The sequence below is a fragment of the Podarcis filfolensis genome, assembly GCF_964270895.1.
Source record: "Podarcis filfolensis genome assembly, chromosome: 8".
NCBI lineage: Eukaryota > Metazoa > Chordata > Lepidosauria > Squamata > Lacertidae > Podarcis > Podarcis filfolensis.
In genome coordinates this window covers 52,469,742-52,484,746 of record NC_139611.1, presented here as the reverse complement: position 1 = coordinate 52,484,746, position 15,005 = coordinate 52,469,742, and the positions used below count along the sequence as shown (strand labels likewise).

Here is a 15,005-nt window from a genome sequence, read left to right as displayed (position 1 = left end):
TGACCACCTGTGTGCCCTGGCTGCATGAAAAGGGCCTTTGAGAGACTTTCTACAGGTGTGGAATTCCTTACCAGTGAAGACTTGCTGGTGCTGAAGGCACCAGCTCTCTTCTATGTGAGGTGCCTCTTAGTGGCCTAAAATGACCTTTCAGAGTGGCAAAGGCTGATTTCCACCTTGTCAGTCTCAAATACTTTGGGGAGCATATTTTAACCTTGAGCTGGCTAAAAATTTAAATGATTAGTGAGGCAAATCTTCCATGTATCTCAAAGACTTTTTGGGTCTTGTTTCTTTTGAGTGAATGTACATAACGGGGAGATCTGCTATTAAACAAATGAAGCTTAAGCTGCAGTGCCCTTAATCCTGGAGGGGCCACAAAAGTGAATTTAGTCCACACTGCTTAAAATTTTTAGTTCTAGCAGTAAGGTAAGGTAAAGGGCCACTGGACAGTTCAGTCCAGTCAAAGGCGACTATGGGATGCAGCACTCATCTCACTTTTCAGGCCAAGGGAGCCAGCATTTGTCCACAGACAGCTTACTGGGTCATGTGGCCAGCATGACTAAACCGCTTCTGGCACAACAGAATACTGTGATGAAAGCCAGAGCTCATAGAAATGCCATTTACCGTCCTACCTATTTATCTACTTGCACTGATGTGCTTCAAACTGCTAGGTTGGCAGAAGCTGGGACAAAGCAACAGGAGCTCACCCTGTTGCGCTGATTCAAACCACCGACCACAGCACCACCCACATCCCTAGCTCCTAGTAGACCCAATTTGAGTTGAGCTTTATTGTATATATTTCAACAATCCCGAGAGTCAGTAGCACAGATGTGAATGTGTGGGGATCTGTCATGGGAACAACCCCATTGAAGAAGATAACAGTGGCTACCTAGATCTTGTTTCTGGTTGCTCCCATGACAGTTCAATCTTCAGGGCCCCCAAAGTGTAGGTCCGCCACTGGCACATAATCTAATTTTCCAGAACACAACCCATCTCCTTTAGAAACTCACTTGCTAAAGGCCAGATTGGGCTGGCTGAAGGTTGCCCCTGAAATGGTGTTACCCCCACTCTCTGTCCCCTTCCTCCTCTCCCATTATGCAAGCTGCTTCTAGGACCCGAAAAGCACCACTTGACATCTTTTGGCAAATCCAGTTTAGGTCTAAAGAGACATATGCTACTACTTGCCACTGCGCTTCTGTATCATCTTCCTTTTGTTTGTCTTCTCCCCTTGAGTTAGATCTTGGTTCTGGAGTCAGTTCCAGATATCAACCTTCTGGATTACCTGCCAGAGATTCTAGATGGCCTCTTCCAGATCCTGGGTGACAACAGCAAGGAGATACGTAAAATGTGAGTGCAGAGCTGGATCTGGGGATAACTGCTTGGCTGTTGATACGCAGGCTTTGCCTCCTTGTTTCCAGGGCAGTGCTCCATAAGTTGCATCACCATTTCCTTCGGCTTCAACCCAGTTGACACTCTTAAACAGGAAGCAGCAGCTTTGGGTGAGAGGAGGGGGCTGTTGCCTTGTGTGTCCTGCTCAAGGGCTTCCCACAGGGAAGTCTGCTCGGCCACTTGAAGAATAGGATGCTGGGTGAGATGGGCCCATCTCGGTGTGATCCAGCTTCAGGGCTCTATGTTCAAGTGTCTTGGTAGAAAGCAAAGTTTCTAGGCTGGAACCTGTGCTGGATGCCCAGCAAGCAGACTCCTGTCCTTGTGTCTGTGTGAGGAGAAAGAGTGAACAGAAAGGGGCATCTGCTTCCCTTTACACCTTTTCATGTTGTTTCCCCTATAGCAGAAGACCTATTTCTAAATCCCCTGCCTTTCCCCCCTTGCAAACAGGTGTGAAGTGGCCCTTGGTGAATTTTTGAAAGAGATAAAGAAAAACCCTTCCAGTGTCAAGTTTGCTGAGATGGCCAACATCTTGGTGATTCACTGCCAGGCTTCTGGTAAGTTATTTGTATTTCCAGCCCACCCTTCACCGTATGATCCTTGTGTGTGTTCCAGAACCATCACAACTGAAACAAATATTATTAAAATTAAACCACAAGACAAACAAAGCACAGGAGCAGGACAGAAGCAGCACTGTTCAGCAGTGATGGAGGGAAGAGGAGGGAAGGCTTCCTGGGGAAAGAGAGGCACCTCACCCACCCCTTTCCAAGCATCCTGCTAAACCACCTTTTGTTTCCTGATCACTTTGACTGCAGATGACCTAATCCAGTTGACTGCCATGTGCTGGATGCGCGAATTCATCCAGCTGGCTGGCCGGGTGATGCTGCCATATTCCTCGGGGATCCTGACAGCTGTCCTGCCGTGCCTGTCCTATGATGACCGGAAGAAGAGTATCCTTGCAGCAGAGGCTCTCCTCCTCCCATCCCTTCCTTCAGAAATGTCCATCAGCATCTGGCAGAAAGGAGGGAGGAGGGTCGGGCTTAGTCAACAGCCCTGGTTTATGCCGTTGGAGGATTTTGCTGCTGCAGCTTCCTTGTGAGCCTGTGGATCATGAAAAGGACTGGGGGGGGCAGCCCCGTAAGCAGCTCCGCTTTCTGTGCTTTCCTTGACATCAGAGCAGCCCCACAATTGCTTTCCCTGGGATGCTTAAGCAAAGGACTGGCTTCAGTAGAACAGCCATTTTCATGTGGACACCCCTTTTGTGGGTATCTTTACTGAAAGATGTAGCATCGCTCAGGCTGGGCCATGAGAAGGAATCAAACATACTTCAGTATTCCTTTTGGCCCATGAGCTGAGAATCTTCCCTATTTTTTTCTTATAGAGGGTTTGTGCTGTAATGTTCTCTAAACATGTGCCAAATCTGATATCTGATGCAACCTTTGCCAGCCTAAAAATATCAGCCTGAAACCAGTTTTCTAGCACTTAAAAGGCTATGGAACTCACTCCTAAAAGAAATAGTGATAGCCACCAACTTGGATGGCTTTAAAAGAAGACCAGACAAATTCATGGAGTAAGCTATCAGTGCCTACCAGCCACGATGGCAATGTTCTTCCTTCACCGTCAGGGGCAGTGTGCCTCTGAATACAAGCTGCTAGGAATCTCAAGTAGGGAAAGATGCTCTTGTGCTCAGGTCCTGCTTGTGGGGTTCCCAGTGAGGCATCTTGTTGGCCATGGTCAGAACAAGATGCTGGACTTGATGGGCCCCTTCTGGCTTGGCCCAGCACCCCCTCCCCCTCCCTCTCTCCTGTCTGTGGTTCTAGTGCCTATGGGCCCCTGTGAAAGATCTTGAGGCTAGACTCTTGCCATAGGGCCTGTTCTGTATGAGCCTATTACAATGGTGATTGGGAACATGACTTGGGAATGAATGTTTCTTACATCCATGGGGTGCAGGCATCAAAGAGGTGGCCAATGTGTGCAACCAGAGCCTCATGAAGCTGGTTATTCCAGAAGATGATGAGGTTGATGAGACCAAGCAGCCCACAACGGCCCCCCAGATAATGGAGGGTGATCAGGATGAATCTCTCTCCAAGCAGGAGGTGACCTCGGGCGGTAAGTCCTCCCCCCCCCCAAAGCAAACTGTCTTTCTGTCTGGCTTTTTGTGCAGATACTTATCCCTGCTCTCGTGAGCTGGACTTTGGAGTATTGCAATGTGTTTTCTGTCAGGCTGGAGAGAAGGGGTTACCTGAGAAAAATACGAGGCATGGGGAGCGGCAGGATAATGTGCTAAACAAGTGGAGATAGGACAGTACAAGTTTCTCACCACGGAATGACTGGGAAAACGTGAGCCAATCAAGACATTGTGTTCCAAGGCCACCCAATCACTCCATAGTGGGAAAATTGTATCTCCAGTCACTTAGCCTGCCTTATATTGGCTGAGTTTTAAAAGGCGGTGTTCTCAAGTAGTTCTGTGTGTAAAAAAAGGGTGGAGGATGCTGTCCTCGAGAGAGAAGCAAACACCAACTGTTGATCAGGTTCCCGGTGAGGGCAGGGTCAGTTGGAAATGAAGCCAGGTCTTTCACAGAGACGTTTAGGCAGTTGCTCAGAGTGTCAGCTACACCATGGACCTCAGCAACGAGGCTGCTTGTTTTTCATCATCCTGAATGTTATCTACAGACCTGACTACCTCACTGTCTTGATGTTTTCAGAACATTCTTACCTGGGGCCACATCACTATTTTGTTTGGGGAGCAGTCCTTGCAAGTGCCAGCCCTTTGTGTTCCTCTGACAGTGTTGTTCCATGTTCAAGCTAACTGACACCTGTCTCCCTGCAGGCTGCCTGGATGCCTCCGGCGATTCCAATTTCAGCAACACCAGTGTCTTTATACCAGCCAGGTAAAAAACAACTGCCTCTTGTTAATGAAACTGGGGGATCCTCTGTAGCATTTTACAGAGGGGGAGATTCTGCTGTGCATTCCTATGCTTGGATCTTGCGCTGGACTGGATAGTGCCATTGAGTTGCTGCAAACCATGGTTTGCAGAGTACTGCATGGGCTTTGGTGGCAGAGGATGCTGCTTAGAAGGAATTCAGAGCAGCTGGTGAACTATGAAGCACCTCTCAATGATGTGAGGTTCTTTCCTGCTAGAAACTGAGGGGGTTTATTCAGATGAAGCGAGCATGTTTCTACATGCACTCCCCCCACAGTGAGCTGATGTGGGTCAAAGCAGAGCTGTGCTTGGGATAGTAAACCTCCTTCTTCTAACCCACAAACTGTAGCTTACAAACCCAAATGCTGTTTAGACTTGAATTCTGTGAATAGCTATGAAACTTGCTTTTGGCTGTCTCTAGGGGCAGCATTTGAGTTTGTGCAAAACATCTGATTTCAAATGGCAGCAGAAGCTGGTGAGTGGCAGGTGTTCTGCCTTTGGGCACTCAGCAGTTTTGCAGGATCCCTTCTGGGCATTTGGGATGGGCATTGTCCACTGGGCAGAAAGAGCAAAGCAGCTGAATCCTGTGGGATAAAAACTTTGGTGAAGCAGAGGAGGTGATAATTGAGTGGCATTTGCCCCAGACAGTTAGCTTGCCTTCACCCCATAAAATGAACAGGCCATGGCAGTCTGTTTGTGTATATAAAGGAAGCATGGAACCTGAGTGTGGCCCTCTCAGCAGCCTTGGGTTTCTTGTATACCTGGAAGCTAGCATATCTGTAAGGTTGCTGGGGCTGATGGGAGTTGTAGTCCAAAACACATGGAGGGCACCAGGTTGGCAAAGGCTGTGCTGCAGCATGCATAATTCTGCAGCTCCTCAAGTCTCCCTTCTCCCCCCCCCCCAGTCATCTCAGTTTTGCAGTTTGCCTTGCAGGGAAAGTTCTCAACCCAACCTCCCCCCACCACATACTCCTTTTCCAGCTCTCAGGTGCCCTTTTTTAGATGAGGCAACAACCAGAACTGTATGTATTCATTTTTTAAGAAATGTTATGTTACAATAAAACAGTCTAGACCAGGAGATGGCAGAGCAGCACAAAGGCCAAGCCTTGGGAATGGAACTCATGGCTGGAATGCCTTGGAGATTAAAACTTTTCTTTGCTCAGTGCTGACAGGATATTGAGCATAGGCACTAGGGCAAGGCATTGGCACTGTGACGGACCTTTCTCCTGGTGGTTACTTGCTGCTTTGGGGAAATGGGGGCACTCAAAGTTCCTCCCTGAGGGTAACCTTGGGGCACAAGTAGGCTTTTGTGGGGAAAGTGATCCATACATAACGTTCTGTTCGTGCATTGTATTCCACATACAGGTTTATATGAAGTAATTATAGATTTGACTTTTAACAATAACAGCATCACAACTTTTAACTACAATAGTTACAAACGATAGTTGATCAATATGCTGAGAATGGTCAGGAGGAAGGAAAAATTCTTGGAGAAGGAGCAATGAAAACGAGGAGTCAAAAGTGGATGTGGTGATTTGGAGGCAAGCAGTCAACATAGTTAGCTGTGGACTCACAGATAAGGGGCTGCATAAGAGCTGGAGAAAGAGAAGTGCCTTAGAGCACTGGAGGCCTGATGCTGGATCTAACCACCCAGGCCACCTCTTTCCCACAGTGGCCCATCAGACACCTCAGTGAGGACCCCACAAGCAGCAGCAGCAGCAGCAGCTTCTTCTTCTTCTTCTTCTTCTTCTTCTTCTTCTTCTTCTTCTTCTTCTTTTTCTTCCTTGGCGATCACTCATAGCCAAGTAAGATTGTTTTCCATAAGCACGGTTTTAACAGTGAGTCCGTAAGTGACTGTGGAGGCGGATTCTGGATCCACACATCCTTCCACAGTGGGGATATAGGTTTCTGGGCAGGAGTTGATCATGGTGATGGTTTGCCAAGTGTGCCTTCCTCTTAGCACGTTTCTCCCTTTCATCCTGAGTTCGAGTGTCTTCAAAGCCCATGACACCTTTGGTAACGGCTGTTCTCCAATTGGAACACTCGCAGGCAAGTGTTTCCCACAAGCAGGACATGGGAGGGCACATCTCCCTCCTGTCCCTTTTGTTGCCCAGTGACTGGCACTTGGAATCATCTTCCACCTCTCATCCTGGAGGCTTTGTGACCAGGAAAGGAGGCAAGCTCAAGGGCTGCTTTTCTGCGGTGCTTTTGCAGGGCAGTGGGTCCCATGCAACCCCCAGTAAAATTAAGATGCAGAGTCAGCAGTACCTGGTGGGCTTGCTCCCTGTGTCTTCTGGAATATTGAAATGAGATTGCATAATCTCCCCTGTGACTTTTTAAAAATATAAAAAAAATGTTTTATAGATGTAATATAAACCTGCTTTTTTCTCTGTTCCACGCATGCCTCCTAATACCTCCTAAAAGGGGCAGCATGCATTCCTTCCAGCCATTCTCTGTATGGAACTGAATTGGTTGCTAACTGTGAGGCTACCAATTTTCTTCCCTTCCTTCCAGATCTGCTTGGAAGGGAGACGTGATCTGCCCTTGGGAGTAGCAGGAGCCTTTGTACTTCCTTGGAATTGGAGTAATATATTGACATCCCACTGTTCTTCCGTTGTGGAGCTCAAGACTATGCACATGGCGCTTCCAAGTGGTCTGCACATCCGTGCACTGACAAGACGCAAACCTGTGTGGCTTTTGCAACATCACGTGCCCTCGGGACCAAATCAATAAGCACAAGCTATTATTAGTAACAAAACAAATCACAGAAGGGGGTTTGCAGCATGCAGGGCAACACCAGGAGCAGGGAGGAAATAAATTACATCCTCTTGGTTATGTGTGTATCTTTCATAATGGGATGGAATGTCAATATGTTGCTTCCCTTCTTCCGAAAGCCAAAGAGAATAATTTTTTTCAGCAACATGCAGCCACACAGATCCATGAGCTGGTATTCAGTCAACGGCAGTTGCTTTAGTTGCCGCAGATTTTTAAGGGTTTGTTCTTAAGCATACAAAATGGAATGGTGGAAGCAAAATGGAAAAAGTATTCAATATACAGACAAAGGATGGGAGCAGTTGCTGGCAAATAGCTGCCAGCATTGCTGGAATGGAGAATGACTTTGCTTTCATTCAGTTGGCAGCTAAGGAAAGCAAGCAAAGGAGCAATAATTTAGTGATTTATGGGATAGAAACTTTGCCTCTTTGCAAGGTGAAAGCTGTGTATATGGGAAGTGTTTATTGAGGTGAAATGATGGACCAAGGAGCCTGTTGCATTGTGATTTTCTGTGTGCTGCTTTTATATGGACTCAATGTAGGCAGTATTGAGAAGAAGTCATTCAGCAAATGCCATTGACAATAGGGAAACCAAATGGTACAAGTTGCCCTGAGGTTATTTATGTTGAAGGGTGGTATAGGAATTCATTGAGTGAATGAATGAAACCATGCTCCTGCCTGATCTTACTTCTGTCTCCTTTTACCTTCAGCACTGAGAGAATCCAGGTGACCCTGAACCTCGATGGAATTGTCCAAGTATTGGACTGTCACCTTCACGATTCAACCATTGGGATGATGACACGGATAGCAGTCCTGAAGTGGCTGTACCACTTGTATATCAAGACGCCTCGCAAGGCAAGTCTGCTCATTGATCAGATCAGCCCTGCAGCATGGCCATTGGCCCACATTAGAGTTTGTTTTCCTCCTGACTCTTCCTTGAAGAGCAGATGCTATTTTTAAAGCTTTGGAAAGGAAGCTTGCCTCTTAAGAATACATTGGTACCTTGGTTCTCAAACTTAATCTGTTCCAGAAGTCTGTTCTAAAACCAAAGCGTTCCAAAACCAAGACGTGCTTTCCCATAGAAAGTAATGAAAAACAGATTAATCTGTTCCAGACTTTAAAAAACAACCCCTAAAACAGTAATTTAACATGAATTTTATTATCCAATGAGACCATTGAGCCATAAAATGAAAGCAATAAATGTACTGTACAGTACTATAAAATAAATAAGACAGTATTGTAGATGATAAAAATTAAAACTAATTTTTTCCCTTACCTGCACTGATGATAGTCATTGTTTAGATGGGGGGCTTTTATCCATTTCTGCAGTCACACAATCAATCAGTCAATCATAAAACAAAGAACAAGCCACAGTCACAAAAATGAAAAAGCCACACAAACAAAAATGCAAAAAATAGCAAAAACAAAAGCACCAAATGCAAGCTCCAAATATCACCACAGAACACTGCAGTCAGAAATGGAAGGCTTTGATTACAATGGGGGGCACAAATTAGCAGCGCAACAGTGAAAACGGGAGGGAAAAGGCTTTGATTACAATGGGGGGCCCCTGCAAATTAGCAGTGCAACAGTGAAAATGGAAGCTCAGGACCACGTTCAGCTTCTGAAGCAAAGTTTGCAAACCAGAACACTGACTTCTGCGTTTGCAGTGTTCAAGTTCCAAGTTGTTTGGGAACTAAGCTGTTTGAAAACCGAGGTACCACTGTATAGCATTGCACTCCTGATACATGTGCTTTTTCAGCCCAGAAGGAACTAATTTTTTTTATTAAGTGAGCCACAGTTGTTGAGTCAGAGAAATTTGGGAGCTCTTTTTGGAACATTCAATGGCAGAAGTTTTCTTCCTTTTCTCCTCCAGCTTTTCTGCTCCCCCCTCCCACACACTTTGGGGTTGATTGGCTTGGTAATAAAGCTGCTTGTAATGGATGGAAGCCCAAATTGTTTCTTGCTTTACATAGAGTCTGCTGAAAGTGCTAAGGTTATGAGAAGCCAAGCCATGCTTCAGTATGAACACACAGGCTCCCGGAGAGGAGATCACAGCTGATTTTCTCTCCCTCCAGTGCTGCTGCGCTGCCCTGACCTAAGCTGTGGTCTGGCATGGAAAGAGCTCTGAACCTGGGGCCTGTAGTTTGTCTCACTGCAGACAAACCATGAGCTGTAAATCAAGAAAAGCCTTGGCTGCATGGTTTGTCTCCTCTCTGCGTGTTCATGTTAAAACACAGTTTGGCTGAGTGTTACGTGCAAACTAGTTCAATATATCAAAAAGCAATAGAAGACTTTTCAAAGGAAGAAGCCCTTCCTCTAGTTGGTGACTCTGGCCTCAGCTGCAGAGTTTGTTTGGTAAGCTTGCAGGAAAGGAGGGCATCTTTCCAGCACAAGGACTGGGATGCTCTTAAACCTGGAGGCAGCCTTTGCTGTTGTGGTGGCAGCCTCTGCCAGAGCACCAGACACAGTGACTTCTGTGACTGTTATGGACTTCTTTTGCCTTTCAGATGTTCCGGCATACAGACAGCCTGTTTCCCATCTTGTTAAAGACCTTATCTGATGAGTCTGATGAGGTGAGCATAAATCCTGCACTGGAAACATTTAGCTCCATTTCTTTTATTTGTGTTTTTATATATATAAAAACAACCTGTGTACTGAGAGAGTAAAAGTGGCTAGTAGGCTACTCAGACCACAGGTGAAAAGTTCATCAAATTCATTGTCTCCTCAGCACTGATGCTCTTGGGCAGCTCTATTTAGTGGGTTAGATTGTAAACAGAGTGAAGCACTGTCAAACCACCCACATGTTAAGAGGGGATTGAAAGAAGTGGCTTTCAGAGTTTCCCTTCCTCAGCCACAGATTCTCAGCGTGGAACTTCAGATGGTGCTTCCCTTGAAGGCCATGGCAGTTTGAGCTGTTGAATAATGGAAGCAATTGTACTAGTCGCATTTGCCTGGAAGCTGAGAGGCTGCTGTCTCTGGTGAAGCTTCTAATTTGATTCTGCCTCATGACTCGGAGGGGATGGTTCTTAGGAATGTTTTCTGCGATCTCCTAGAATAAAAATCCATGGCAAGTTCAGCTTCACTTTCACAAGAAGGGAGCTGCCTGCTGAAGTATTCCCACTTGGTGGATCTTGCGCCAGGATGAGGCCCTTTCTATCATCTAGCTTTGACCTACCTGCTACTTTCTTTGTTGCAAAGAGGCTGAGATATTGTTGGGATACTGAAGATATATGAAGCTGGATACACTTCGCAGCAGAGGCCCTGCACACAGGTCCTTAGTAAGCGATCATTGTGGTCCAGGGCATCCTTTGTTAGAAGTTAGTGCCATGTGTCCTTGTCCACAATTTGGGAAGTACATGCATCTTGGAGTCACATACCATGATGCAAATTACACTGAAAGGAATGAGCAACTAGATAGCAGATCAAAGTTTGGAAATACACTGTTTATTACAAATAGAGGCCATGGTTATTTACATAGTATTTGGTTTGGACTGGCAGCCTGGAAGTTAAATCTAGGACACAGTACAGATGTGAGGGATCTAATAGCAAATATAGACAGTAAAGATTTGCTGGAGCCAGGTAGACAGGTGTGGAGTTGAATTGCATTGGAGGGGAAAGAAGGATGCAAACACACATCTCTGCAAAGCAGCATCAGTACCTGTGTTAGAGAAAAGCTCAGATATAACCTATTCCCAGATGGGGAGTGATTCTTCTTCGGCTGGGTGGGTGGATTGCAGTTAATCAGGAGTTTGTCTTGGCACTTGGACCCCTGGAGTTACTTAAGCTGCCTGAACCTCTGCCTCTTCATTGATAATATGTATTGCTGCCAGCAAACAACCAGAGAAAAGGTAGTTTGGGAGAGTGGTGGTAGGCTGAGCCCCTGAAGGTTTTCTTGAGCTCTGTATTGCATCTGTATCACTGTGAAAGGTGTCTGTGTGTTTTGTGCCTCTCCTAGAGCCCTCCCTAAGCAGATTTAAAAAGACAGGAGGGAGGAAAGGCAAGTAGAAAGGGGGACCATGCTAACAAGGATTGGAACAACTGAGGTTGCCCAAAAGCCAGCCTTGATCAGACAAAGATGAAATGGGCTTGAATTGAATTGAATGGGCTTGAATAGACCACTAATATTTAGAAGCAGGTGTTTTCCCCCCCCTGGCTACTCCAGGAAGGGTTTCCCCCTGCAACAAAGGGGAGCTGGAGTACTAGTTGGATCTGAGCTTTCCCACTGGGCATATTGAGAGCCAAAATGCATGATGCGCAAGAAGGGGTTCCAGCTGCATACTGGAGGTATGGAGGTACATGCACGGAGGATCCTAACTTTGATGGATGCTAATGGGTGTTCGGGTACCTAGGATGTGTTTGTCAGGGGGTTGCAGTGTCTTGGGCATGAGGTGTTCTCCAATAGGGCTCTGAGTAAGCCAGATCAAGATGTACCTTGGGTAGATTGATCAGATTAGAGGTTGGGCAGAAAAAAAGGCCTTTACCATTTCCCAGGGACTGCACTACGATGCTTGACTGGCAAGAGTCCCACCTGTCGATTGATTGATTGATTGATTGATTGATTGATGCAAGGGCACACTGTGTCTTACTTGCCCAGCAAGCCAGAGATTTCAGAGTCAAGATGCCTGGGAGCATTCTTGAGACCACTGTGCGGCTGAGCTCCTTCCCCACAATGTGGGATCCCATGGGAACAGCCAGCCCATAGCCCTGGTGCCACTGGGTGAGTGGAAGGAAGGAAGGAAGGAAGGAAGGAAGGAAGGAAGGAAGGAAGGAGAGGTGCTTGGGGGGGGGGGCGCTCACTGAGACATTTGGCAGGGAAGAGTCTGGCATTTGCTCAGAGTACTGAGACATCCATGTGGTTGTCCTGAAACTATTTCGGGTGGTGGGGAGACAAATTGCAAATGCTTCTGAAGACCTTCACGCTCTCACCCACTTTCCTGTGTCCCCCTCTGCCGCAGGGCTTTCCTGAGGGAGGGGCTTTCCTGCACTCCCCTTCCTCGCTCCGTTATCGCCCAGAGCTGCAAGCCCTCTTGCCCCAGCCTTTCCTGCAGAATGGGCTTTTTCACACTGAGTCCCATGGGGCTTTTCTCCATGTGATGCAGATCCCAAGTACAATGAAGCTTAACAAAAGCTTGTGCCAAAGTGAATGGCTGCCTTTATCCGTTTATGCTTTTATTTGTGCTTGGTTGGATTTCGGCCCGCAGTTCCCCCGGTTTCCCAGCTCCCAGCTTGCCAAGGCTGAAATTTGGGACTTTGGTGTGTTACAAAGAACAAGGAGGGTGAGCTTGATGTGACCTCGGATGTGCTTCCTTCCCCTTGTTCTCGCTGTAGTCCTGGAGTCACCGTTTCATTTGCAGGCCAGCGGATTTGCAGGCAAATGTGGCAGCCTCCAGGGACAATGTGGGTGTGGGAGAGCACTTTTAGGGACAGGGCAGCCCTGGGGTGAGGCAGGCAACTTATTCAGATGTGTGAGCTGGTGCCATGGGAGAGGCAAGCTCCTCTGACACCCCTCCTTTAAGTTTGTGTACACTCTAGACTCAGGGAAAACATTTGGGTAGTCAGAGGTTATGAATTGGACTTTAGAAAATATTGAATTAATAAAAGGTGCACGTTGGGTCATCAAAATTCCTAACTTCTCCTATGTGGTCTGAACTAGAGGGGACTAATCGGGAAGATCTTGGGGTTGTGGTGAATGGCTCATTGAGAATGGTGTTGGCGCTTCTGGGCGTATCCCATTTTGTTTCAGTGGGATAAATTGCCCAGTAGATTGTGGCTGCTAATGGTGGCTGCTGCTGCTGCTTTGGGGCCTTGCTGGCATTTGTGTTAAGCCACAATAGCTTAAATAAAGTGTGGGGAGAAGGGGGGGGGACTTTCCTGCTTTCCTGCTTTCTGGCAATGTCAGCTCCAGAGTGAACAGAAGCAGGATGGGGACTGTGAAATTTTCTGGTTCAGAGACCAAGGGGCAAAGTTCACCATCCCTTTCCCCCACTGAAAAGGGGGCTAGTTAAGTTGTCACTGGAAGATTGATTGGTTTCTCTTGGAAATGGGGAAGAGGGATCAAGCTTAGTCTTCACATTGCACTCTTTTTTTGGGTGGGGGTCTGCCAAATAGGGGAGATCTTGTTCTTGACCGGGTATCTTCTTTCTCTTATGGTTGTACAAAAAGAAAATTAAGTAGAGGAGCCCTTTGAGGCAACAGAGAGAGAGAGCTTGCTGCCTGCCCTTGCAGAAGGGGAGTTGCGTTCAGGGCCCAGGCCGCCTTCCTATGAGATGGATGGGGCCCCTTCAGCCCTCCCACCTCCCAGTGGGGCTGAGCAGCTTGGGCTCCTTGATTGCCCTACAGCTGGGAGCATCAAGTGTTCTGTCAGGCACTGGCCACTAGGGGGCCTCAGAGTCTGCAGCAGCCTCTGCATTTTCTGTTGCCTGGTCCTCTGCTATTCAGAAACCTGTGCGGAAGAGTTTCTAGCAGCACGGTCCTATTTGCACTTGGCAGGTTGTGTTCCACTGATTCATCCATCAGCCCAGGGGCAGTTGATCTGAACATTAAGCTGGAGGACATTCCTCAGTCCGTGTTTGTCACCTAGATGCCCAGGTGACTTCTGTGGCCAGGATGGCCTCGCCACAATGGCCCATGCATTGCTAACCTCGGGACTTGATCACTGTAACACACATTGTGTGGGGCTGCCTTGTAGCTGGTCTGGAAGCTGCAACTAGTGCAGAATAATAATAATAATTTTATTATTTCTACTCGCCCATCCGGCTGGGTAGCCCAGAATGAGGCGGCAAAGCTGCTCACAGGAGCAGATTTACTGGCAACATGTTACTCGGCGCTGAGAGAGCTGCACTGGTTGCCGATTCAGGGTTCTTGTGTTAGCTGCAAACAACCTGGACCAAAAGTAACTCAAGGACTTGCCTGGTCTATTGCTCTCCACCTCCACCACTGAGATCCTGTAATGGAGTGTTACTGGCTGGCTTGGCTGGCTTGTGGAACTCACTGCCAAGAGAGGGCTCAGCAAAAACAATCCCTGCCCTCTTGTAGTCATCTTCTGAAAACTGTTATTTAGACAGGCTTTTGAAACTTGAATTCTTTTTTTCTGCTAGCCAGTATTTATTGATTCTGCTGATGCTTCTGTTGATTTTATTGCCATGTTTTTGTGTGCCTATAAATACTTAAATAAATAGACATGCTAATAGTTGGGGAACTGAGCCATGTGGCAGCGGACTGGGGCAACAGCAGCACCTATTCCTGTTCTTTCTGAAGGAGGATTTGGAGCTCCCCCCCCCCCGGCTTTTCTGTGGTTGGGGCTAACTCACAAGTTGCATCATCACCCCGCCTATCCCAAGTATAAGGAGGCCTCTATCCTTTGAGATACTGCTCTCTGTGGATGGTAGGAAGTGAGGGGGAAGCAGCAGCAGCAGCTCCTTTTTCGTGAAGGGAAGATGCTTCTCAGTTGCTGTCGAATGTGTCACGTCTGCCTGAGCGCTGGAGGTCTGCCAGAGGCCAGCTTCATTTCCTTTAGCTCCAGTTATCTTTGCCAGCTCTGCTCCCTTGACCGCGCTCCTCTTCAGAAGGGAGCAGAGAGGCAAGGGAAGCAAGGCAGAGAGCTCAGGGTGACTCCTTTGGTAACCAGAAACCTGCCCACCAGTGGTGGCGGTGGGACGAGTGGATGGGATGTGACAGCAGTGTCAGGCAGATGTTTCTGCTCAGGATGCTGACTTTTGGACTTGTATGTGTGTGTGAGAGAGAGAAAGAGCCCTTTGTTAGTGAGCAGCAGAGGATAGCTTTGCACAAAAGTAGGTTGCAAGAGGATGCAAGAGCACCAATGAATAGTGCTAAATAATTGCTGTGTGTAGATTCTGTGTGAAATGGTGTTCCTGGGATCTCAGAAGACCAATATCAAGCCCTGAGGTTCTCTTTTTGATGTTGTGGC

At 47.3% G+C, this 15,005-nt stretch overlaps 1 protein-coding gene across 1 annotated transcript in view; it reads left to right on the top strand.

The window, feature by feature from the left end:
• The window catches only part of VAC14 (VAC14 component of PIKFYVE complex), a 70,929-nt gene that overhangs the window by 5,691 nt on the left and 50,233 nt on the right, over positions 1-15,005 (top strand). Inside the window, exons 6-12 of the mRNA XM_083624877.1 lie at positions 1,235-1,344; positions 1,834-1,940; positions 2,199-2,333; positions 3,334-3,492; positions 4,214-4,274; positions 7,789-7,933; positions 9,586-9,651. Coding sequence (XP_083481003.1) covers positions 1,235-1,344; positions 1,834-1,940; positions 2,199-2,333; positions 3,334-3,492; positions 4,214-4,274; positions 7,789-7,933; positions 9,586-9,651 — 783 coding nt within the window. The remainder of the gene's footprint in view (positions 1-1,234; positions 1,345-1,833; positions 1,941-2,198; positions 2,334-3,333; positions 3,493-4,213; positions 4,275-7,788; positions 7,934-9,585; positions 9,652-15,005) is intronic.